The sequence below is a fragment of the Rhincodon typus genome, chromosome 2, assembly GCF_021869965.1.
Source record: "Rhincodon typus isolate 14 chromosome 2, sRhiTyp1.1, whole genome shotgun sequence".
NCBI lineage: Eukaryota > Metazoa > Chordata > Chondrichthyes > Orectolobiformes > Rhincodontidae > Rhincodon > Rhincodon typus.
Window position 1 is genome coordinate 51,719,238 of NC_063333.1, and position 24,653 is coordinate 51,743,890.

General features: G+C 41.4%; 1 protein-coding gene across 1 annotated transcript in view; it reads right to left on the minus strand.

Annotated features, from left to right (window-relative positions):
* The window catches only part of kcnh8 (potassium voltage-gated channel, subfamily H (eag-related), member 8), a 385,185-nt gene that overhangs the window by 196,596 nt on the left and 163,936 nt on the right, over positions 1-24,653 (minus strand). The window contains exon 3 of the mRNA XM_048612148.1: positions 11,535-11,666. Within this exon, the coding sequence (XP_048468105.1) occupies positions 11,535-11,666 (132 nt within the window). The remainder of the gene's footprint in view (positions 1-11,534; positions 11,667-24,653) is intronic.

Below are 24,653 nucleotides of genomic sequence, written 5' to 3' on the forward strand. Positions count from 1 at the left end.
CCCCAAATCCTCAGACTTCCAGGCACCAATCATGCATAATGAATTGGTGATCATGAAAATATACAAGTTCATTTATTAAGGATTTGAGATGTTGGTAGTGGTATGACACAGTTGCAGAACTTCTACACATGTCTGAATTCAAAACAGAGCATGATAGGTGAATGACACGATACTTGTGCATTTCCCCTTCTGGTGTGATGCATATGAAGAACGTAACTACACCCACTTAAAGATGAAAAGTTGCCATTGTCCTGGAGGCTGATAGAGCTGCTTTCTCATTAGAGAGGCATGACTGGTGGCGAATTTAATCTGAAGGTCACCATTCCTCAGGTGCGGGGCTAGGTAGAGAAGGTGGGACTTTCGTGGTAACCTCAGTAACATGATACACTGTAGGTCTCAATTACCGTTATGTCCCATGAACTAGTCACAGAATTTTCCGTATTTAATTACTGATGCAAAAATTAAACATCGACATAAATATCATGGCCCCTGTTGAAGATTGTTAGTCAACTAGAAATTGTTACAAATGTTCATGACATGCTTTAACACATGGAAGTCTTGAGATAAGACCCTATATGGTAACTGTCCTTTTTATTAACACTTCAGGTTGCTTGGATATTACAGCTGGTGCCGAGACAGGGATTAAATACATATGCAAATTTTATCACTGATTCTCGAAGCCACTTGTCCATCTATAGTTATGCTTTGATGGAAAGCACCGTTTTTTTTCCGTTTGCAGCAAATGTTTTCTTGAAGTGTACAAAATTGATCTTGATGTTAAAGCAGTACAAAAATGTACCATGTCATGCAAAATAATCAGATGTTACACACCTCAACTGGAGTGAAAGGTGTGCATATTTGTGAACCATACTGAGCATGGTGGCAATTAAACATGTGGCAAATTGACCCAAAAGGACAAGCAATGCTTACTTGTGCGTACATGATAAAATGATTCTGTCATTATTCACGATTAAGTGGGTGTGGTCATGTTTGCTGTATGCACTAGTGGAGGGGAGATAAAGCATTACATCAAGTGATTCAACCTTATAGTCATCATCATCATTGGTAGCCCCTCTCAGTTGAGGATGATTCTCTTCCGCTCTCAGGGTGAGTACAGACTTGATACAGCTACCGCAGGCTCTGTTACACTTAAGGAATGTGGTGGTCAGGTGAAAGGGTGGGTGGGCTGTTGGCTCCTTTCGCTGTTTTCGCCTGGTTTCCATGTTTTCCTGATGGCAAGTCTCAAGGTGCTTGACATCTTCCCAGATGCTCTATCTCCACCTTGGATGGTCTTGGGCTGGTGATTTCAAGGTGTTTTTGGGAATGCGGTACTTCACCAGTGAGGCCTTGCCTGCTGTTTCAGAGCTGAGAGTACAGCACCTGCTTGGGGAGTCTCATGTCGGTTATGCAGACAATATGCTCAGCCCATCGCAGCCGATCGATGGTGGTCAGTCCCTCAATGTTGGGGATGTTGGCCTGGTTGATGACACTGGTGTTGGTGCGTCTTTCTTCCCAGCGGATTTATCGGATCTTGCACAGGCAGCATTGGTGGTACTGCCGAGGGCCTTGAGGTGTCTGCTGTAGACAATCCATGTCTCACAGCCATATAGGAGGGAGGGAACCACCACAGCTCTGTAAACCAGGAGCTCGATGTCAGATCTGATGTGGTTGTTCTCAAACACCCTTTTCCTCAGGCGGCCATAGGCTGAGCTAGCACAGTGGAGGCGATGCTGGGTCTCTTCTTCAATAGCTGCTTTGGCTGATAGCACACTCCTGAGGTTTACGTTCTCTAAGGCCTCCCTGTGGACCTTGATGATCGAGGGTTCGCTCCAGAATGCCAAGCCAGGTTGGTGGGAGACCTTCGTTTTGTGAATGTTCAGGGTCAGACTCGCTGTTATATATCTCCGTAAAGGTGCTGACCGTGGTCTGGAGTATGTCCTCTGAGATTGTACGTACACAAGCATCATCTGCATTCTGCAGCTCCGTGACACTGGTTGGAGTGACTTTGGTTTTGGCTTGAAGACAGCGGGGGTTGAATAATTTGCCGCAGTTTCTGTAAGTTAGCTGCTGGCCAGCGGGGAGCTTGTCTGTAGTGAGGTGAGGCATTGCAGCGAGGTAGATCGAGAACGGTGTTGGGATGGTGACGTAGCCCTGCTTGACAATGGTCTGAACAGGGAATCGGTCGGTGGTGGAGCCATTTGTCATTACAACAACATCCATGTCATTCATGGTGCTACCATAGCAGAGGAGGACGCTCCATAATGCTTCCTGATTGATGGTGTCAAAGGCCTTTGTAAGGTTGAAGAAGGCCACGTACAGGGGTAGATTCTTTTCTCTGCATTTCTCCTGCAGCTGTCGCACAGTGAAAATCATGTCTGTTGTGCCTCTCTGTGGCCGAAAGCCACATTGTGCTTCTGGGAGGAGTTCCTCAGCCACAGGGAGGAGACGGTTGAGGAGGACCTTGGTGATGACCTTTCTAATGATCCACAGCAGAGAGATTTCCCTGTAGTTAACCACAACTGGACTTGTTCCCTTTATTGAAAATGCTCCTGATCTCGGAGCTCTCCCAGAATGCTCTCCTCCTTCTGGATAAGGCAGACTAGGGCGTGTAACTGCAGCAGGAGATCTTTGCCTCCGCACTTCAATGTCTCAGCGAGATACCGTCTGCTCCAGCAGCCTTACTGTTCTTGTGGACGGCCTTCTCTACTTCGTGCAAGGCTGGGGTGTTGCTGAGCTCGTGGTGTGTAGCCTCTGTGGGATGCTTTCAAGGATGCTCAGATCAACAACACAGCCCTGGTTGTGGATTCTCTGAAGTGCTCCCCCCAGCATTGTTTAATAGCTTCTTTATTTTTGATAAAGACTACTCTGTCCTTGGCCAACAGTTGGGTTGGGTAAGGCCTTGGTCTGTATATGGTCTTGAAAGCACGGAAGAAACCATGCATGATATGGTTGTCAAAGGGCTTCCAGTACTTTCTCTACCCACTACCTGTTCTTTACATCTCAGGTTTGTTTTTGGACCATTGCCTTCAGTTGCCTGTAGATCTGCCTTTTCTCTTCTGACTGCGGTTGTTGTTTTGCATTTAGAAATGCCATGACCTTTCTGCTTAATAGTTCCTGGATCTCATGATTATTCCCATCAAACCAGTCTTGGTGTTTCCTGGTTGAGTGGCCGAACAAGTTTTTGCAGGCAGTGATGATGGCGGACTTAAAGGTGGACAAGAGACTGTGGGATCCTGTGAATTGGTGTTATCAAGGGTCGCTGGGTTTGTGGAATGGAGTTGGGTTGTATGAGGCTATTTTTTCTGGGTCTTTGAGTGCCTCCATGTTGAACTTTTTGCAGCACTGCTTGAGTTGTCTCTGCTGGAGCCGGGCTATGTTTATGGTGACCCTAGCTCAGATCAGGTGATGGTCTGTCCAACAGTCATTGGCTCCTTTCCGATCCCCCGCTCAGACAATGCGCAAAGAAGTTGCCAGTGTTTGCAGCGCAGGTGCTGCCACGTTGTCTTGTATTTGTTTCTTTGGTGGAACAGTGTGTTGGCGACGAGGAGACTGTGTTCACGGCATTTGGTCAGGAGAAGGGTGCCTTTGGAGTTTTGCTTCCCAACTCCCTCTTTCCTGATTACATCACCCCAGAGATCTGCACTTTTGCCAACTCTGGTGTTGAAGTTGCTGAGGGTGATTAGTTTGCCCACTGTAGGGACCCATGAAAGAGATTGGTCGAGGCGGGAGTAGAATTTCTCCTTGTCCTCAGCTGCTGCATCGAGTGTCGATGCTTACGCAATGAATACAGTGACATACTGGTTCCGAGCAAGGGCAAGTCAGACTGTCTTGAAGCGTTCACTTATTCCACAGGGGGGGTCTTTGAGTTGGTCCACCAGTTCGTTTTTGATGGCGAAGACGACTCCATGGATGTGACACTCTTCCATTACAGTTTCATATACGCAGCACTGGAGGCTAGTTGACACTGAGGGAGGTCAATAAGGGAAGCAATACAGGCCATTAAAAAGCCACAGTTTAAGCAGACATTGATTTTTTGGGCCAAACTATGGGACGTTCTACGGGCAGACTCTTTGAAGTCCACCATGGGTCCTGACACAGCAGACTCGACTGGCAGAAAGTGGGGCCATCCACCGAGAAAATCTAGTTTCCTGCAGCAAAGGAAGCAAAGTCATGCCAGCAGCATTAATTCGGCCTCCCAATTCCCACCTTTGACGTGAAAATCTGGCCTGACTAACTTGGGTGGTACTCAATTAGATTACTGAATGCAGAAAATTTATTTTGCAAAGGGGGCCTCAGCCGGATGTTGGACTGTCTAGGTGCATATTCAGAGGGCTTGTTGATGATCTGAGGTAAATAACTTGGATTTCTATTGGTAGTTGGAGCTCATTTGGTGAAGAATGAGCATGTGTGCATTCCAAACACCTCACATTTTCAGGCTGCATCTTTATCAGCAATAATAAACGAGGATGAGCCAATTGCTCTGCCGCTGTGAGAAAACTCTTTCTTTGCTTCTAAAGCACTTAAGTTTTTTCCTCCAAAATTTTGAAACATTTAGGAATCCAGATATGCAGTACTGTTCAAGGTTGCCGTAGTGGAATATCAGTTTCAGCAACAAGATTCTGCAAGTTCTAGGAAACACCATCACGAAGCATTTGAAACAGTTTTTTCCTGTTTGCTTCTTAAGGATTTGTGCAGTTTTCTACTGAAATGTCCCCAGTTTTATGGAATTTGCTGAGTGATTCAAATTCTGTCAAATACCAGCATAGCTTCTTACTGATCATAAATATTGGGCAGCAGGAACAAAAGGCTGTTTTTCATTTTTCATTATCAGGAGTCAGTGTTCATTGTTTAACCAGCTAATCCCTAAATTTCACAAAGTACACCACTGTCCTCTTGATGCCAATTCATCCTGTTACCCTTTTTAACTGTGACATATTTAATAACTTCATTAGATGTCTTCTAAATCTTGTCATCATCCTCGGAATTATTTATTTTCTCAAACCATGCAGCAAAGCACTCTCCACTAGCCACAGTCTATAATTTTCACCTGCTCAGAAGGAAAGGCTGAGGACAAGTCATGTATTTTTGGAATATAATCAATTTTACTTTCACTGAGTGTTTTATAAAGGCCACTTGTATAGACTTCCATATCTTGTTATAAATGATCAACTTAAAGCCTTTTTTAAATAAAATTTTTCAGTTTAAGATGTTTTGCAGGGATACATTGTGATTTGTTAAAAATAAAACAGAATTGTTAATTACATTTAAAGATATACGTGGTCATATTGATTAGAACACAGAGTTGAAGATTACCTCGCGGCAAGGACAGAAGTTAGTTGTGAAACAAGAAACAGAGTATATACTCAAATCAGTAGGAGCTAAGTAGCACTATCCTTTAGAGATTTGTCAGATCCTTGGCTTTTCACTATAATTGGGAAATTTTGAAATAAAAAAAGGGAGCTTCATATTCAGATAAAACTAAATTAGGTGGTATAGTATGTTGTTCAGATGGAAGCAGAAAGTTGCACAGGGACATTACTAGATAAGATGAGTGGATCAAACAGTGAAATATGGAGATGAATATAAGAGGTGCACAATTATCTTTTTTGTATTTGAGATCAAAGAGGCTTTGTTTCACCATGGAGAGAAGACAATGATGGTGGAAGGTGCTACAGGAGCCAGTTACAGAAATGTCCAACAGCTACTGGACAAGTATAAAGTATAATTTTAAAAGGTTAATCGAATTTTGGCCTTTGTCTCAATCAGGTTGGAATACGAAGGTGCAGAAATTATGTCACAGCTATACAGAGCACTGGCATGACCCCATTGAGAAAGCCAGCAACAGGGGGATAAGATTATTAAGTGTCTCTCAATTGACTATAGAGCCTGAATTGGGCTGTGGGTGAAGAGCCTGTCCATGACCTTCCCTGTCTCTGACTAAATAACAAGGAGTTGAGAAGGTGACTGTCACCCCATCTCACTTTCCCTCCTGATTCTTCAGTCCACCAATCTATCCACCCAGATTAAATAATGCCTCTGAATGCACAATAATTGAAAATCTGCCCGAATTTCCATTGGCCATAAATTGATCCTACTCTCTCTCTCACTGTTACTAGTGAGTTACTGTGAGGATTGGTATGAGGCCACAGAGATTCACATGTTATTTAAATAATTTGGATGTGTGGACTAATTATAATACTTTCAAATTTGCTTATGACACAAAACTAGGTGGGACTGTAAAAACATAGAGCACAGAATAGTATACCACAGGAACAGGCTCTTTGGCCCATGATGCTATTCTGAACTAGTCCCATCTGTCCGCTCATGGTCCATATCCCTCTATTCCCTGCCTGTATCTGTCTGAATGCCCCTTAAACATGGATGTCATATCGGCCTTTACCACTTCCTCTGGCAGCGTGTTCTAGGCACCTACCACCCTCTGTGTAAAAAACTTTTCTCGCGCATCTCCTTTAAATTTTCCCTTTTCACCTTAAACCTAAGCCCCCTAGTAGTTGACATTTCCACTCTGGGAAAAAGACTCCATCTATCTACCCTACCCAGGACTGTCATAATTTTACATACTTCCATCAGGTTTCCCCTCAGCCTCCGACATTCTGGCAAAAACAATCCAAGTTTGCCCAACCCCTCCTTATAGCTAAAACACTCCAATCCAGACAGCATTCTATTAAACCTCTTTTGCACTTTCTACAAAGCTTCCAAATCAATCCTACAGTGTGGCGACCAGATCTGCACACAATACTCCAAATATCGACTTGTATTCTTATATAGCCACAACATGATTTGCCAACTTGTATTCTTAATGCCCTGACCAATGAAGACAAGCATGCCCTAATCCTTTTCTACCATTCTTTAGCATTCCTCAAATTTAGCACTTTCACCCGAGGACTAGTCTTATCATTATCCATATCTGTCTTAAAATGTGTGGAATTATGATCACTGTTCCCAAAATGCTCCCCCACTGAAAGATTGATCGCCTGGACTGCCTCATCCCCCAATACAAGGTCTAGTCCAGTCCTGTCCCAATTTGGGACTCTTTACATATTGTTTAAACTAACCCTCCTGGATGCACCAAATTCTGCCCCATCTAAACCCCTGATACTATGGGAATCCCAGTAATTATTGGGCAATTTAAAATCACCCACTAAACAACCTTGTCAATTTTACATCTTTCCATGATCTGCTTCCATATCTGTCCTTGATCTCCTGTTGCCTATTGGGAGATAGTATAACCCCATTGTAGTGATTGTACTTTTCTTATTCCTGCGTGCTACCCATATGGCCATGCTAGTTGAGCCTCCAAGATGTCCTCTCTTATTGTAGTTGTGACATTCTCCTTAACCAGTTATGCACTTCCCCACTCCTTTTACATCCCACTGTATCCCACCTGAAACATCTAAACCCTGGAATGTTCAGCTGCCAGTCCTGCCTTTCTCCCAATCAAGCTTCTGTGATGGCTATAGCACTGTAGTTCTATGTACTAATCTACGCTCTAAGATCAAATGCTTTACTTGTTATACTCCTTGCATTAAAATAAATACACTTCAGACTGCCAGACCTGCCATGTTCATTAATCTGGCCCTGTCTGTTCTTCCTATTAGACTTATTTGACTTAACCTGTACCTTCTCCTCAATCACTTCACAAGCTGACCTACTGCTCTGGTTCCCATCCCACTGCCTCACCAAGTTAAACCCTCCCAAGTCCACGAGCAAACGTCCCTACAAGGATATTGGTGCAACACGTCCTTCTTATACAGGGCTCTCCTGCCCTGGAAGAAATCGTAATGATCCAAATATTTGAATCCATCCCTCCTAAACCAGCTTTTTAGCCATGCATTCAACTGTATTATCTTCCTATTTCTGGCCTCATTAGCATATGGCATAGGGCGTAATCCCGAGATTACAACCCAACCTGCTTTTGAATTTTATACCTAACTCCTCAAACTCCTTTTGCAAGACCTCATCTCTCTTCTGCCTGTCATTAGAACAAACATGACCCATTAGCTCTAGCAGCTCACTCTCCATTTTCAGAATATCCTGTGCCCACTCAGAAACATCCTTGACCCCAGAACAAGGGAGCCAACTCATCATCCTGAAGTTTCGCTCATGGCCACAGAAACAGCTATCTGTGCCACTATTATAGAGTCCTGCTACCACTCCCCTACACTTTGACCCTTCCTTCTGTACAAGAGCCAGTTGTGCTGCCATTGATCTGGCTGCTGTTGTTTTCCTCTGAGAGGTCAACACCCACAACAGTATGCAAAACAGTATATCTGTTTGAGAGGAGAATGGCCAAAGGGACTCCTGCAATAGTTGGCCATGGTTACTAGTCTTCCTGGAGGTCACCCAATACTTTTTCTGGGTGTGTAGCCCTTACTCATTTTGTGACCAGTTTGCTAAATGTGCTATCCATGATGTCCTCAGCTTCATGGATGCTCCATAGCGAGTCCATCAGCAGATCCAGGCGCTTCATGTGGTCAAATTTGGAGCTGCAGCTGAAAACACTTCCTGCATGCATGGCCACCATGGAGACTGGAAGTGTCCCTGATTTCCCACGTATTGCAGGAGGAGCAATGTATGATATCTCCTGCCATTAAAATTGTCAGAAGTGTGCAAGAGGGTTTCAAGTTGAATTGAATAAGCTAAAAGAATGGGTAAGAACATGGTAAATCGAATATAAGTGTGTTGTTATCCAGTTTGGTTGAGAAAACCAGAAAGGCAGAATATTAAATCACAAGATATAGGAGCAGAATTAGGCCATTCGGCCCACCTAGTCTGTGATCATGGCCGACATGCTTCTCAATCCCATTCTCCTGCCTTCTCGCCATAATCTTTGACTCCTTATTTACCAAGAACCTATCTATCTCTGTGTTAAATACAGTTAATGACTTGGCCTCCACCTTTAAACCTCCTCTGAACCCCCGCAAAGGCCAATGCATCCTTCCTTAGATGTGAAGACCAAAACTGCTCACATTATTCCAAATGACCAGAGCCTTATACAGTCTCAGCTGTACATCCCTGCTCTTGTATTCTAGCACTGTTGAAATGAATGCTAACATTGCATTTGCCTTCCTGACAAGTGAACCTGCTTGTAAACCTTAAGAGAATCCTGAACCAAGATTCCTAAGCCCCTTTGTGATTCAGATTTCTGAAGCCTTTCCCTATTTAGAAAATAGTCTATGCCTCTCTTCTTCCTACTAATGTACATGAATTCACACTTTCCCACATTGTATTCCATCTGTCACCTCTTTGTCCAGTCTCCTAGTCTGTCCAAGACCTTCTGCAGCCTCCCCACCTCCTCAAAACAACTTGTCCATCCATCTATCTTTGTGGTGTCTGTATACTTAGAAACAAAGCCCTCAGTGTACTCCAAATTTATGAAGTAGATGCAAACATTTTTCAAGCAATAGTTTGGTCAGCATAACTATCATGATCTTCGATTTTTAAAAAAATTTTCCACTCTTCAAATTTTATGAAGCCCAGGCTACAGTTGTTAGTGAGAGTTAAAAAAAAAAATTGGATTGACAGACATAGATTAGAAAACAAAACAGTCGTATCTGTTCATGCAGTTTCAGTAGAGCTTCTTAATGACATTTCCGAAGGATATCATTATGCATGAATGTTTGGCTGAGTTTCAAATTCTACATCAAAACCTACATTCAGTATCGATTTGACTGACAGCTCAAAGAGACTATTAAAAGATTAGTTTTCCTTTGCGTGGGGTTGGAATAAAAGTTTGTTTATAAGCAATCAAACACTTGAAGAGAGTTAAAAGCTTTGAATGATTTTATGAATGTAAGTTTTCATTTCACTGTCAAGTCCGTAGGAATACAACTTGATTAGCTTGTTAGAAGTTTTTTTTAACCATCTCTACATAGTCACTGAGATCTACTGCTGAAGGTTAATGAGGAATCATAAGCAGTGATTATGAATTGTCATGGAAGGCGAAGGCAATGGAAGATGGGGAGGTTGAGGAGTTTAAGGGTTGGGAACTAAAGAGTCTAACTTCTTGTAAAAAAAAAACTGGAAAAATTATTCCAGTATTAAAAACTGCCTGAACATTTGTACACCATCCTACCATTAAGACTGTGTACGCTGAGCTTCTAGGGTCAGCAGGCCCCATTGCAGCTGCACACCCATAAACATTGCTTATTTCAAGGAACATTTTATAGAAGTTAGTGCAACATTTTGGATCTTTCCTAACTCAAGCTATCTGCTTTCGCAGTAAAAATTCATCTCTAGTGCTCAGGGGAATTGAAGTTTTAAGTGATATCTGAGCCACCATCTAAAGATATCAATTGAAATGACAAAAGAACAATAGCAGGAATACTTTAGAAAGTTTTGTACATCAAATATGATTGTGCTGTCAAACCCATTCCTTATTGAAAGCAGGAATAACAATTGAGCCCATGCTAGACAATATTGTAACTGGTTCCTTCTTCTAAGATATTAATAAATTCAATAAAGAATTCAGAAGAAACTTTTTTTCAGGTTTTCTGTTAGCATATGAAGTTCGTTACCACAAAGAGTTGTTGAGGTGAATAGCATAGATGCAACTAAGTGTAAGTCAGATAAATAGAAGACAGAGAAAGAAATAGGCAATAGTGTAGCTTGGGTAGATCATAGACTATGATGGTTTAGTGGTTAGCACTACTGCTACATAGCACCAGGGACCTGGGTTTGATTCCACCCTCAGGTGACTGTTTGTGTGGAGTTTGCACATTCTCCCCATTTCTGTGTGGGTTTCCTCTAGTTTCCTCCCACAGTCCTAAGATGTATAGGTTAGGTGCACCGGCCATGGTAAATTGCCCATAGTATCCAGGGAAGTGCAGGCTAGGTGGATTAGCCATGGGAAATGCAGGGACACAGGGATGGAGTGGGATGCTCTTTGGAGAATTGATTGAAGCTGAATGCTCTTTCGAGAATTGATAAGAGCTGAATGGTCTGCTTCCACACTGTAGGTATTCTATGATAAATACTACAATTAGATTGAATGGCCTGTTTTCAAGTTGTTTAGTCTATGATATATTTATCAATTTGTTTCTGGAAAGTATTTGAATTCTCAATTTGGTGATATAGTAATAGTCATAGAATATGTTTATTTCATGAAGCTGACAATTAAAAGAGAAGACAGGCACATTTTAAGCTTAATTTTGTAAATGAGAAAAAATTTAATTGAATAACTTAAGCCTGAAAATGCTGAATAAAATTGGATTTAGAAAATAATAGGAAACTGTATGTTGGGTTAAATAGGGAAACTAAATGTTTATTATACGTGCACTTAACAGCAAAAATTTTGAAGACAATTAACTGAGATTTAGCATAATTTATGAAAGGAACATATGCTTTGGATAGCTACTTCTGAAAATAAACAAAACAGCAATAACAGATTATTCACTGTCAATATTCTTTTTTTGCAAATTTATTAATTACTGCCTGTTACTTGCAACCTGACTGTAAAAAACACATCTCGCTGCCTCATTTAACTAAGCAAAGTTTCAAGATGAAACACTGACCTTCCTTTTTATCTTCCTGGGCAATCTTCACTTTGGTGACAGTGATGTCTTTGAAGGATGCCAAAAAAAGAACTACGTCTCCTTTTTCATTTTTAATTGGCACAACATCAAGTAGGCACCAGAAAGAATTACCTATATAATAAAACAGAACATTGACCATTATAGCCTATTTTCTGCAGCATAATTAAAATTTAACTTCACATGAATTGCATAGGGCAAACAAATATTAAGAGATTATGGAAAAAAAGAGTATTTTATTTTAACAAACCTTTAGTTGGAACAACCTTTTGTCTGTTTGATTAATAAATAATTAGTAATAATAATCATTACAATAATATTAAATGTATAGAGTATCTATTTTCTCCTCAACTCCTGCTTGGTCCCAGGTGACAGACGGCCAGAGTATTTGACTAACATTGATTAGGGGATGTTTCTGATGATTCCTGATTAAAGGTTAACAGATAAATAATTTACTTCCGTATCAAATGCAAAAATGTAGGGTCAGTCTTGACTGTGTAGACTGCCAAATTTACTGAACCTAATATATTTTTCTACAAACTACCTCAAGCCACAGGGAAATAATGCAATCAATGAACTGAAATAAACTCAACTGCAAGAGGCACTGTGACTGAGCAGTATATAGGTAAAGGTTTCCAACTATTTTCAGATTTTACAGTGTGCTTGTTACTACCCTTCTGAATTCTGTGTAAAAAAAGTTGCCTCTCATGTCCTTTTTAAGTCTTTCTCCTTTCACCTTTAAAATGTGTCCCCTGGTCTTGAACTCCCCCACCCTAGGGAAAAGACTCTTGTCATTCACCTTATCTATGCCCTTGTGATTTTATAAACCTCAATAAGGTCACACCTCAACCTCCTATGCTCTAGTGAAAAAGTCCCAGTGTTTTCAGTCTATTTGGATATCTCAAACTCTCCAGTCCATTATCTATTGCCCAGAGAAAAACTAAGATAGATGATAGATCCTTCAAATGGCAGACTTAACCCGTCCCAACTTTCTTTGATAAATATTGATAAATCAATAAAAACCGAAAAAACTGCGGATGCTGCAAATCAGGAACAAAAACAAAGTTGCTGGAAAAGCTCAGCAGGTCTGGCAGCATCTGTGAAGGTTAAAACAGAGTTAACGTTTCGGGTAATAATAAAGTAACACAAGTAATCCAAAATAACGTTCATATAAGGTATAACAGTTCAGCTTGGTTGAGTGGAATATGCGGCCTATGGAAAGACATGGACCCTACAGTCATCCTAGATGACCCCATGTACAGACAGTGCTGCCAGCTGCTGACATTTGAGCTCGAGGTTTCAGAGCATGAGTGGTGGCTGAAGTCACTTGTAGCACATCCATTAGACTCAGAGTTATGAGGATAGTACATTCGGAGAGGTGCTCACATCACAGCTTACGGTTCTGAAGTCAGAAAGGAATTCAGTGACTACTACGCAATCCAAGAGAAACTGCCAAGTGGGCCAGGAGTTCCCCGGCGTCACATTCATAAATCAGTTTTCGTTTTGGAAGTAGGGAAGGTCCTGGTTCCTCAAGGACATACAGTCAGAGCCAAGTTTCAGGCATCATGAAAAGCTTACCTGTGCATGAGGGAGGAAGAGAAAAGGAAAAGCAACAGCAACTGGTGAATCATTGAGAAAGATTGCCGATAGGTATTTCTGTGGCCGTAAATGTGACTTCAGGATGGTATATTGCCCCCCCTGGTGCCCTGATCAAGGATGTCATGGAATAGTTGCAGGGCATTCATCTGGGGGAGGGTAAACACATGGAAGTTCTGATGGACATTGTTAGCAATGACTTGAATAGGAAGGGAGATGTGGTCCTGCAATCAAAACCAGGGGAGCTCAGGAGAAAAGTAGCAAACAGGACCTCAAACGGAGTCATCTCTGGATTTTGCCAGGTTCCATGTACAACTGAGTACAGAAATAAAAATACAACATAAATGAATGGCTGGCTGGAAAAATGATTTAGGAGGGAGGGATTTAGATTTCTGGAACTGGCTCTAGGAAAGATGGCATTTGTAAAAGCCAGGTGGGTTGCACCTGAACAGAGATGGTACTAAGTTCCTTGTAGGGTGTTTTTCTAGTGCCACGGCTCGGACTTTCACTGAATTCAGCAAGGGTATGGGAAGCAAGAGAGGATATTAAAGATGAATACCAGGGTTCCCAGCATAACCTACAGTGACAGAAAGCATTAGTATGAGAAGAAAAAGTCAGTAAGTGAAGTCAGAGTAAGGGATAAAGTAATGAAGGTTGAATCAGGGTTATTGTGCATTTATAGGAATGTGTGGCGCACAGTAAATAAAATTGGGAATTAAGATACAGATGCAAATTACTACAATGAAATATAATGTTGTGACTATAAGTGAGGCATGGTTCAAGGAAGGGCAGGGTTGTTTGTTAAATATTGCTGAGTACAAGGTGTTTGGAAAAGATTCTAAAGGAAGGAGAGAAAGAGGGGTGGTAGGACTGGTTAAGGAGAGTATTGCGTTGCTGGAATAAGATGACACCCCACACAGTTAGAGGACAGAATCAATCTGGCTGGAGCTAAGGCATTAAAAACAGGTGCTATTACCTTGCTTGATGTAGTCTACAGACCAACACCCTCGTGGGAATGATGAGAAGAGCAAATCTTCAAGGAAATGACAGAGAAGTGGTAACATTCCAAAATGGTTATAATTTGGGATTTTAACTACCCAAATGTAGACTGGGACAATGGGTAGGCAGGGGCAAACTTTCCGGAATGTATTCAGGAAAATTTCCGACTGCAGTATGCATCCTGTCCAACCAGGAAAATCCAAGATGGCGACAATGAAGTGGCAGTGTTCGGATCTGGATCCTGACCCCGTGCTTGCTCACTTTGCCTTCCTGTCTTTCTTCTCTCTTTTACTTTAGCTCTTTTTTTTATTCCTTTCTTTCCTTTTTGGTGGCATCAGCCCCTTTCGCAGGGTGTCAGTAGCAGAGAGTGCAGTTTCTTACTGGAGTGTCTGGAGGGACAGCAGTGGTACCTTCTTTGGTGTCGGCAGTGGTGAAAGCAGTACCCTCCCAGAGGCAGCAGCGACAACAACCTAAGCCAGAATGAGGCATCAGTTGCTATGGTGTGGGTGGCTCCAGCATCGAGCTGTGGCCCAGTCCAGGACCTGGCAGCTTCAGTGGCGGCTACATTACTGAGCTTTGCACAGCGAGGACTCATGATGGTGACATCAGTGGAGGCAAAACGCCACCGAAGAATAGTGATATGATTCCAGTGGCGATGGCGCGGCTCCAGGACGTGGTTTGGCCTGGGTACCTGATGGTGGAGATGATGGCATTCTGGCTGGGATGAGATTTGGGACACCTGAATGTTCACAGACTGAGTGATGGACTTTGTGGCTTTGTTTTTCTGGCAGTGAGGACTCACGGTAGGAGCAGGGGCATGATCTGGGTGTTTCCTTTTCTTTTGGATGCTTCTTTTATTTCTGCTTCTGCTTTTAAATCCTGTCTTTTGTATTCTAAGATGGCGCTGGAGAATGATGACCTGTCCATTTTTCACTGTACTCCTCCATTCCTGTACTCAAGTACACATGGCAATAAAATCTGATAATAATTATTCTGGGAAATGAGGTGTGCCAAGTAGATCACTTGTCAGGAGAGGGACATTGAGGAGACAGTGATCATTGGATCAAAACATTTACAATAATGATAGAAAAGAAGACTAGGCAATGCACTGTAAGAATATATAACTGGAGGACAGCCAACTTCAACTGGGCAAGAATGGAACTAGGCCAGGTCGACTGGAGCAAAAGACTAAGGTGAAAAGCTACAGCTGAACAGTGGGCTACCTTCAAACTGGACATGCTTTGGGCCTAATTTCCTCAAAAAGGAAAGGGAGGGCAGACAAATCCAGAGCTACCTGAATGAAAAAGGAGATAAAAATTAACATAAAGTTGATTAAGTGCGCTTTTGCAAGTGTCAGGTAGAAATACAATCGAAAACGAAACAGTCATAGAAGTTTCGGAGGGGATACGAAAATGCATATCACATAAACGGTGAATAATTATGAAAAAGATTGGTGGCCAACATAGAAGGAAATCCCAAAGTTTTCTCTAGGTGCATCAATAGTAAAAGGGTGTTAGAAGGAATAGAGCTGATTAAGAACCAGAATGGGCATTTACACATGGAGGCAGGGGGCATGGCTGAGGTTTTAAAAGAACACTTTGCATCTGTCTTTACCAAGGTGGTAGATTTTATGCAAGTCATGGTGAGTTCTGTATCTGGAAGCATTCAAATTTGATAAGGAGGAAATGTTGAATGGGCTATTGATACTTAAATGCAACTGTACAGTCTACTCCCAGAATACAAGCAAGCAATGTCTCAGTGCCCTCTGGTTGGATGCTCGCTTCCTGCTAGTCACCAGGGATGGTCTTCCACGATGCCCTTCACATCCATAGTGACTGCGAAGTCCATTCCCAGAATGCAAAGGAGTGATGTCTCAGCACCCTTGGATGTGAGCAGTTTTGGTCCCATTATTTAAGGAAAGATATCATTTCATTGGAGGTAGTTTCAGAATGTTCAGTGGGATGATCCCGGATCTGGAGGAAAGGCTAAACATGTCAGTACTATTCATTGGAGTTTAGAAGAATGAGTTATGGTCTCATTGAAAACTATGGGTTTTTAAGGAGCTTGATAAGGCATTGGGACTGGGTGAGATAGCAAAAATATTAAAGAAAGTGACAGTGAAAATTGTCAATCATCTTTTAACCTTCCCAGCTGTCATGGAAGATGGCAGAGGATTGGGGAAACTACACCCTTTTCCAAAAGAGATGTAAGAATAAGTCTAGCAATTGCAAAAAAGTCAGTTTAAATTCAGTATTGCAGAAGTTTCTAGAAACAATTATTTAGGATAAAATCAATAGTTACCTGGAAAAATGTGGGTTGGTGAGGAAGAGCCAGCAAAGATTTTGAAATGTGAAATTGTATTTGACTAATATGCTGGTGTGTTTTGAATAGTTGGCAGAAAGCATCCACAACAGGAATGCTATGGATGTGGTGTACATGGATTTTCAAAAGGCATTTGACACAGTGCTGAACAACAGACTCATGAGGAATGTTACAACACATGGAACAAAAGGGGCAAAGTGGATACAAAATTGGCTGAGTGATAGGAAACAGAGAATAATGGTCAATGGATATTTTTCAGGTGGGATGAAGGTTTATAGTAGAGTTGCCTATCAGAATAGAATCAGAATATCCTTTATTGTCACTTGTACTCCAGTACAGAAGTACAGGAGTACAGTGAAAAGTTTCCACAATGGCTGCCTTTAATGGCATCATCTCAGGTACAAGTACCTAGGCACAAAACTTAGAGTTAAAAAAGGTGTTGTTACAGAGTGAAAAAAAAAGCATGAAAACTGTGAAAAATCCAGAATGATAAGTGCCCATCAATACTTAAGTTCCAGTCCGTGTCTGCAGGCCCCACAGCATGAGACCACACTGCCACCACTACTCCTCAATTGATGCCAAATGGATGGAACTTCAAAACAAGAAGGGGCAATCACACTGTTGGGAACGTACGGCAGATCCCCAGTCAGGAAGAGATAGAAGAACAGAGAAGTAGGCAAATTTCAGGGAAACGTAGTAATAATTGGATACTAATAGTGGGGCCTTTCAAACTTCCCCAAATATTAATTGGGATAAGCAAAGTGTGAAAGGCTTAGAGGAGATGGAATCTGAAAAATTATCTAGGAGTACTCAGGAAAGTCCTGCAAGAGATGGGGCAATACCAATTTTAGGGATCAAAGTTACATGTCCTGTCCTTTTTAAATCTTTCCCCTTTCACATTCAACCTATGGCCTCTAGTTTTGGACTCCTCTTACCCTGGTAAAAAGACCTTGGCTATTCACCCTATCCATGTCCCTCATGATTTTATAAACCTCTATAAGGTTATCCCTCAACCGCCGATGCTCCAGGGACATTAGCCACAGCCTATTCAACCTCTCCCTATAGCTCAAACCCTCCAGTCCCAGCAACATCCTTGTAAATCTTTTCTGAACCCTTTCAAGTCTAATAACATCATTCCTATAGAAGGACAATCAGAACTGAATGCAGTATTCTAAAAGTCGCCTCACCAATCCCTTGTATAGCCACAGCATGACGTCCAACTCCTGTACTCAATGTTGCAAACAATGAAGGCAAGTGTACCAAACATCTTCTTCACTATCCTGTCTACCTGAGGCTTCACTTTCAAGGATCTACATACCCGTACCCCTAGGTGTCTTTGTTCACAACACTTCCCAGGACCCTACCATTAACTGTATAAGTCCTGCCCTGGTTTGCCTTAACAAAATGCAACACCTCACATTTATATAAAATAAACTCCATCTACCACTCCTTGGTTCATTGGCCCATCTGATCAAGGTCCCATTGTGCTCTGAAATAAACTTCTTCACCGTTCACAACACCACAGCTTTTGGTGTAATCTGCAAATTTACTAACCATACCTCCTATACTCACATCCAAATCATTTGTATAAATGATGAAAAGCAATGGACTCAGCACCGATCCTTGCTGCACACCACTGGTGACAGGACTCCACTCTGAAAAACAACTCTCTACCACCACCCTCTGTCTCCTACCATCAAACCAATTTTACATCCAATTGGCTAGCTCCCCTGGATGTGATTTAACCTTGCTAACCAATCTACCATGTGGAACCTTGTCAAGGTACTGAGGCACAATTTGCCATGCACAAAGCCATGTTGACTATCCCTATCAGTCCTTGCCTTTCAAGATGTATGTAAGGCCTATCCCTCAGAATTACTTAAAAAAAATTAGGAAAGCAAAGAGAAGTCATTAAAAGACACTGGTGGGGAAAATAAAGGAAAATCCAAAGGCATTTCATAAGTATTTTAGGACTAGAGTCTAACCAGTGAAAGAGTGGAGCACATTAGATCGAAAATGGTGATGCCAGCATGGTAGGGCTCATGAGCCTGTACACTCCAGGCTGGCTGCATCCTTCTCTCTCTCTCTTGTTTTCCATCTTTTTCTTTCTCTTTTCTTTCATCTTCTGACCTTGAGAGGAAGTTGGAGTGGTGTCAGAGGGTCGTCAGTAACAGTGGTGGCAGTGCCCGGATCAAGGACTCCCTGGCTTCAGTAGGCCTGGAGCCTGTACTTGGGAACTCGGTGGGCCATCAGGAGGTGGTGGAGCTGGAGTGGGGCTGCATCCTTTGTGCAGTATAAGGTTGAGCTCAGTGCGGATAGAAGGTGAGGTCCTGGCACGGGGTGGTGGTGAGGCCTGATGCGGCTTGGTGGTGAGGGACTAAGATGGCACGAAAGACTGTAATGCTGAACTTTTTATTTCTTTAATTTTCTGATTTATTCCTGAGATCCTCTCCCTAGGTGCCTCTATACCTAAGATGACACCGTAAGTGGCAATTTTGTAAACTTCTCACAGCATTCTTGCGAGTACGTGTGTCAGTAAACCTAATTCTAATTCTAGGGAATCTAAGTGGCAAACTGGGTGGAGTTGGAAGACATAGGTGAGATTTTCAATGACTACTTTAAACCTGCATTTATGATAGACAAAACAGTATATGTCCAGAAATTAGAGAAGAGAACTTTGATGTACATGAGCAAATTCCAATTCAAAGGAAGAAGGTAATCGCAGTTTTAGTGAATATAAAATTAGAAAAGTCCCCAGGCCCAGGTGAGATAAATCCCAGACTACTGTTGAAGCAAAGGAAGAGGTTGCAGGGGCCCTGATGTTAATTTTCAAATGCTCTCTGGACCCAGGAGGGGTGCCAGAGGGCTGTAAAATTGCTAATGTGGTACCATTATTCAAGAAAGATGATAGGGATAAACCATGAATTGGCTGGTCACTGAGTCTAACATCAGCGATAGTAAAACTACTGAATAAAATTCTGAGGGGCAGGATTAGTATCCACTTGGACAGGCAAAGATAGTCAGCATGGCTTTATCACGCGGAATTTTTTTAAATTCATTTGTGGGATGTGGGCGTCGCTGGTTGGCCAGCATTTCTTGCCCATCCCTAGTTGCCCTTGAGAAGGTGGAGGTGAGCTGCCTTTTTGAACTGCTGCAGTCCTCCTGCTGTGGGTTAATGCTATTAAGGAGGGAATTCCAGGATTTTGAATTTTAACAAATTTGATTGAATTTTTGAGGAGTTGCCTAGGTGTGTAGTACAGTTGATATAGTCTACATCAGTGTCAGTAAGGCTTTTGACAAGGTCTCGCATGGCAGCCTGGTTCACAAGCTCAGAGCCGACGGCACCCAGGACAATTTGGCAAATTAGATCCAAAGGAGGTAGATAATAATGGTCGAAGGTTGTTTGTGTGATTGGAAGTCAGGGTCCAGTGCTTATCTCAGGGTTTGCTGCTGAATTCCTTGTTATTTGTAATGTACATTTATTGATTTAGACTGCATGTTTAATCAGTGAGTTCACAGATGGCAGGAAAATTGGTGGTGTAATAAATATGAGGAGGAACACTTTAGACGACAGAGCAATAGACATGGCTTGGTCAGTTCACCAGAACAATTGCAAATGGAATTGAGTCCTGAACTATGTGAAGTGATGCATTTTGAGAGGACTAACAAGGTAAGGAAGCACATGTTAAGTGGTAGGACCCTAGGAAGTAGAGGAGATCAGAGGGACCCATGTGTGTGGCCACAGATCCTTGAAGGCAATAGGACAGGTGGATAAAGTGATTATGAAGGCATTTGGATACTTGTCTTTATTAGTTAAGGTATTGAATACAACAGCAGGGAGGCTATGATGGAGCTGTATAAGACGTTAGAGCAGAAAAACCTGAGGGGGGAGCTTGATTGAAGAATATAAAATTATGAAGGGCATAATAGGTAGATAGGAAGAAAGCTTTCCCCTTAGCAGAGGGATCAACAACAGGGGACATAGCTTTACAGTAAAGGACAAGGTTGAATGGGGTTTTAACTGTGTGCTGGAAGCAGTCTGGTAGGGAAACGTTTTCTGGATATGTAGGCTAAGGCCCATTCTCTCATGCATCGATAATAGTTTGGAGCTCTGAGTGCATGTAAATGGAAGCTTTGTCTGCATAAGTAGCTGGATAACAGAGGTTGTGCTGGTCTTGGTTCTGGACTGAAGGTGACACAGTTTGAATAGCTTTCCACCGGTGCCCTATGAATTGAAATCCATCTCTTCCACACCAACCATTGAGCCATTCATTTACATCTCTAATCATATTTACCCGATGCTAACTTGCACATGGCTTAGATGATAATCAACAGACCCTTTGAGGTTCTACATTATAATTTAGCCTATAGCTCCTTATACTCCCTTAGCAGAACCTCTTTCCTAGTCTGACCTATATCATTGGTACCTACATGGACCATGACCACATAGATCCTTCCCCTTCCATCACAGGATTCTGTCCAGCCCAGAGTGGATGTTGAAGACAGCACCACCTGCAACTTCCCTTAAAAATCACACAGAATCCTCACTTGGTACTCTATCACTGTTTCTTCACTGTCATTGGGTTAAAATCCTGGAACTCTCTGTACTGTGGATGGTCTTGTAGCCTGAAGACAGCAGCAATTTGTGAAGGCAGCTCACCATAACCTTCTCCAGGACAATTAGGGATGGGCAATACATTCTAGCCTAACCATTTATGTTCATATCCCATGAACCAACTAAAAAAATACTCTGGTATTGGACTGTAAACTTAGCCATCTAGATTCTCATTCTTGGCTGCAGAAAACTGTCTCTTTTCTCCAAATTGTACTGTCTCCTCTACCACTACATCCTTATTTACTCCTCCAACTTAAATGATCTCCTGCACCATTGCACCATGATCAATTCACTCATCCACGCTGCATTCCCCACTTTCATCCATTCAGGTTGCAAGCAACTTAAATCTTTCAGACAATCACCAATGCTGACACTCCTTTACTTCTACCTTCTCAATCCCTTTACTCCTTTCACTCTTAGTTACAATCTCTTATTGCTAAGACTCTATCCTCAGGGTGTGAACAAAATGTTCAGATGCATTCCTGATGCATCACGGTATCTGCAGCTCAGCCTCCAGCTCAGTGATTCTGACAAGAAACTGTACAAATTGCAATCATTTACTGCGGATATCAGTTGCTCTGGATCTCACCGGCATCCGGAATTCTCACATTCTGCTGACTCAATACATTATCAGCCATGCCATCTTTATGACTTGTTAATTAGTTTATCTTTCTTTATTAATTTATGACTAATCCACACGAGGGCACCTAATGAGTTTTAGTACTGTGTGTAAACGTTACCACAGCTAATAAAACTGACAATCATTAATCAATTACAATCTTTTACCTGGGCTCTATTTAGCATTATCTTTTCTCTTTTCCAGCAGACCTCTGACATGCTGTCACACAGGTCTTCACATATGTACGTTTTTAAGTATTCTGTATTGGACTTGTGCTTTGGCCAAACAATATTTTAAATAGATCAGTGAAATAATCATACGCAATGTTAATGAGCAAACAATTATGTTGTAAGTCATAATATGAAGTTGTCCCTTGTGCAGAATATAAGTCACTCTGAATCTAATTTGGCTGCGCCAATGCAGTCTTCCTCAACAGTCGAGAAACTCTAAAGATGGTTTTTCATTTATTCAACATTAATCTAGTGCATGCAATAATTTGTGCTTATATATTGAGAAAAATTTAAATTGGAAGGTGGACACCTACCTGGAAAGTTTGGGTAACTGATGATACAGGTAAAAGTTGTAATTAAAAAGTTGGAACTGTGATGATTAACAAAATGGCAGAGCAGACATGATGAGCTAAATAGCTTACTCTGTTTCAATATTCCTAGGCTTATACACTTATTCTGTCTCCCTACATGTCAGCTGGTGCAGTCAGGAACCTAGCTCTGAGATGAACTTAAGGCCATAATTTAAGGAACTTCCCAGGTCATACAAATTGGCATTAGATTCGTTTTGAATTTACACACAAATTTAACAGTATTTCATATTGGAAATGGCACTAAATCTGATAAAAATACATTAACTTTGGCTCCTGGAGTCTGTGTATAACAGAGAAAATTCTGAGTATCCGATAATGTTGTGTTTTAGCAGATGATACTTATCAAGATCATAAGTAGGTCACCCAATAGACAGGGACATTCTTCACGATTGTTTTATTTGAACCATAATCTGGGCAGTCACTTTGATTTAAAGAGATTTCTAGTAACTTAATATCAGATGCTATACACAATTACTTTGACATAACATCCAGTTATGTCCCTGGGACAACCTGCATGTAATAACAGACACCCCAAGACACACAGAAGGAGGCAATCAATTTGTGAGACTTTCACTGATCTGTCGGATCTGATTTTTCACCATGATTCATTGACAGAATTTGCTAAATCAATTGCAGACATTATTCTTTAATCACAAATTGGGTAGCTTTAGCAGCAGAAAACAAAGAGCAAATAGAGTTTCTAAATAGGACAGGGATCAAGAAATTCTGAGGAAGGGTCACTGGACCTGAAATGTTAACTCTGATTTTTTCTTCACAAATAACACAGATGCTGCCAGACCTGATGAGCTTTTCCAGCAACTTCTGTTTTTGTTCCTGATTGACAGCATCCGCAGTTCTTTTGTTTTTTTTACCAAAAAATTCAACCAGGAATGGTTAGAAGGTGAGGAAACAACAGAATAAATCAAGAATGTTTTAAAGATGAACAAGGTAGTTAGGGACAAACAAAAAGCTCCATTATGAATCAAAATTGCTTTAAATTTGGCCGACTTGAGAATTTTTAAGGTTGGTTCAAATTAGACCTCGGTCTCACAATATGGATCGCCATCAGGCAGAAAATAGTTTTGTAACATACACAATTTCTTTGTACTAATTCCCTCATTTGCAATAAGTCAGACAATATTCAACAACATTATTTAGACATAGCTAAATTCAGAATTGGGAATGAAGTAATTATAATCAGCTCAAATTCTTTAACATTGCACATTCCAGATTTTTTAAAACTAAATAATAACTTTCATTTCAACAATGCTTTTCATGTGGTACATCATTTCATGTCACACAGGAGGTTACCAAGTCATGTAATGAGTGGATGACCAAAAACGGAGGCAAACAACAAAACTTTAGGGAGGGCCTTATTGAATGAGAGAGGTAGGGCAACACAAGGACTTAGGATGGGAATTTCAGAGTTTAGTGGTTAGGCAACGCAACCTACATCAGCCAAGTGGTCCAAATTGAAGATTGTCAAGAGGCCAGAGATGGAGGAGTGCAGATATATCAGAGGTTGCAAGACTGGAGAACATTACTAAAGTCAGGGGAGTGACTCCATGGAGCACTTTGGGAAATAAGCATAAGAATTTTAAATGCAAAATTAATCAAAACTCAGAATAACCAATCAGTTAAATCCAATATTTAAGGCAACAGTTTTGCTGTTTTTGATCCTAAATGTCGAAGCCATGATGTGGAGGTGCTGGTGTTGGACTGGGGTGGACAAGGTCAGAAATTACATGACACCAGGTTATACATTTGAAAACATTCTTCAGGTGCTAGTGACAAAGGTAGTATCAGACACAGAATTTATAAAAGGTTCACACCATTGATGAGGATGTACTAAACAAACCTAAGATGCTGCTAAATATTTAATCAGTAAGAAGGTTTTAATTGATTAATATGTATATGTAAATCCCCAAATTCCTTTCAAGTCCTGAGAGAACTAAAGGTTTTATCAGTGTAAAGAAGAGGTGACATTTTAGGTCAGACAAAGCATGTTAGGTGTGAGATCTTGTTTAGAATCTGTTTGTGTTTTAGTTTGGAATCAGACTTGTTTTATTTTTAAAGTAGGGATTTATAAAACACCATGTTGACTGGCTGTCTATAAATTGTGTGCTTTTTGAAAATAAAATGTATATGCAAATATAAATTCACTCCATAGATTCGTGTGTGTGTGTGTGTGTTTGTGAGAGAGAGAGAGAGAGTGACGGGGGAAGAGACAGTCTGTATGTGATGGGGAGAGAGAGAGTGTGTGTGTGAGGGGGGGAGACTGTGTGTGTGTGTGTGTGTGTGTGTGTGTGTGTGCATGTTGGAGAGTGTGGGTGTGTGGAAGAGAGAGAG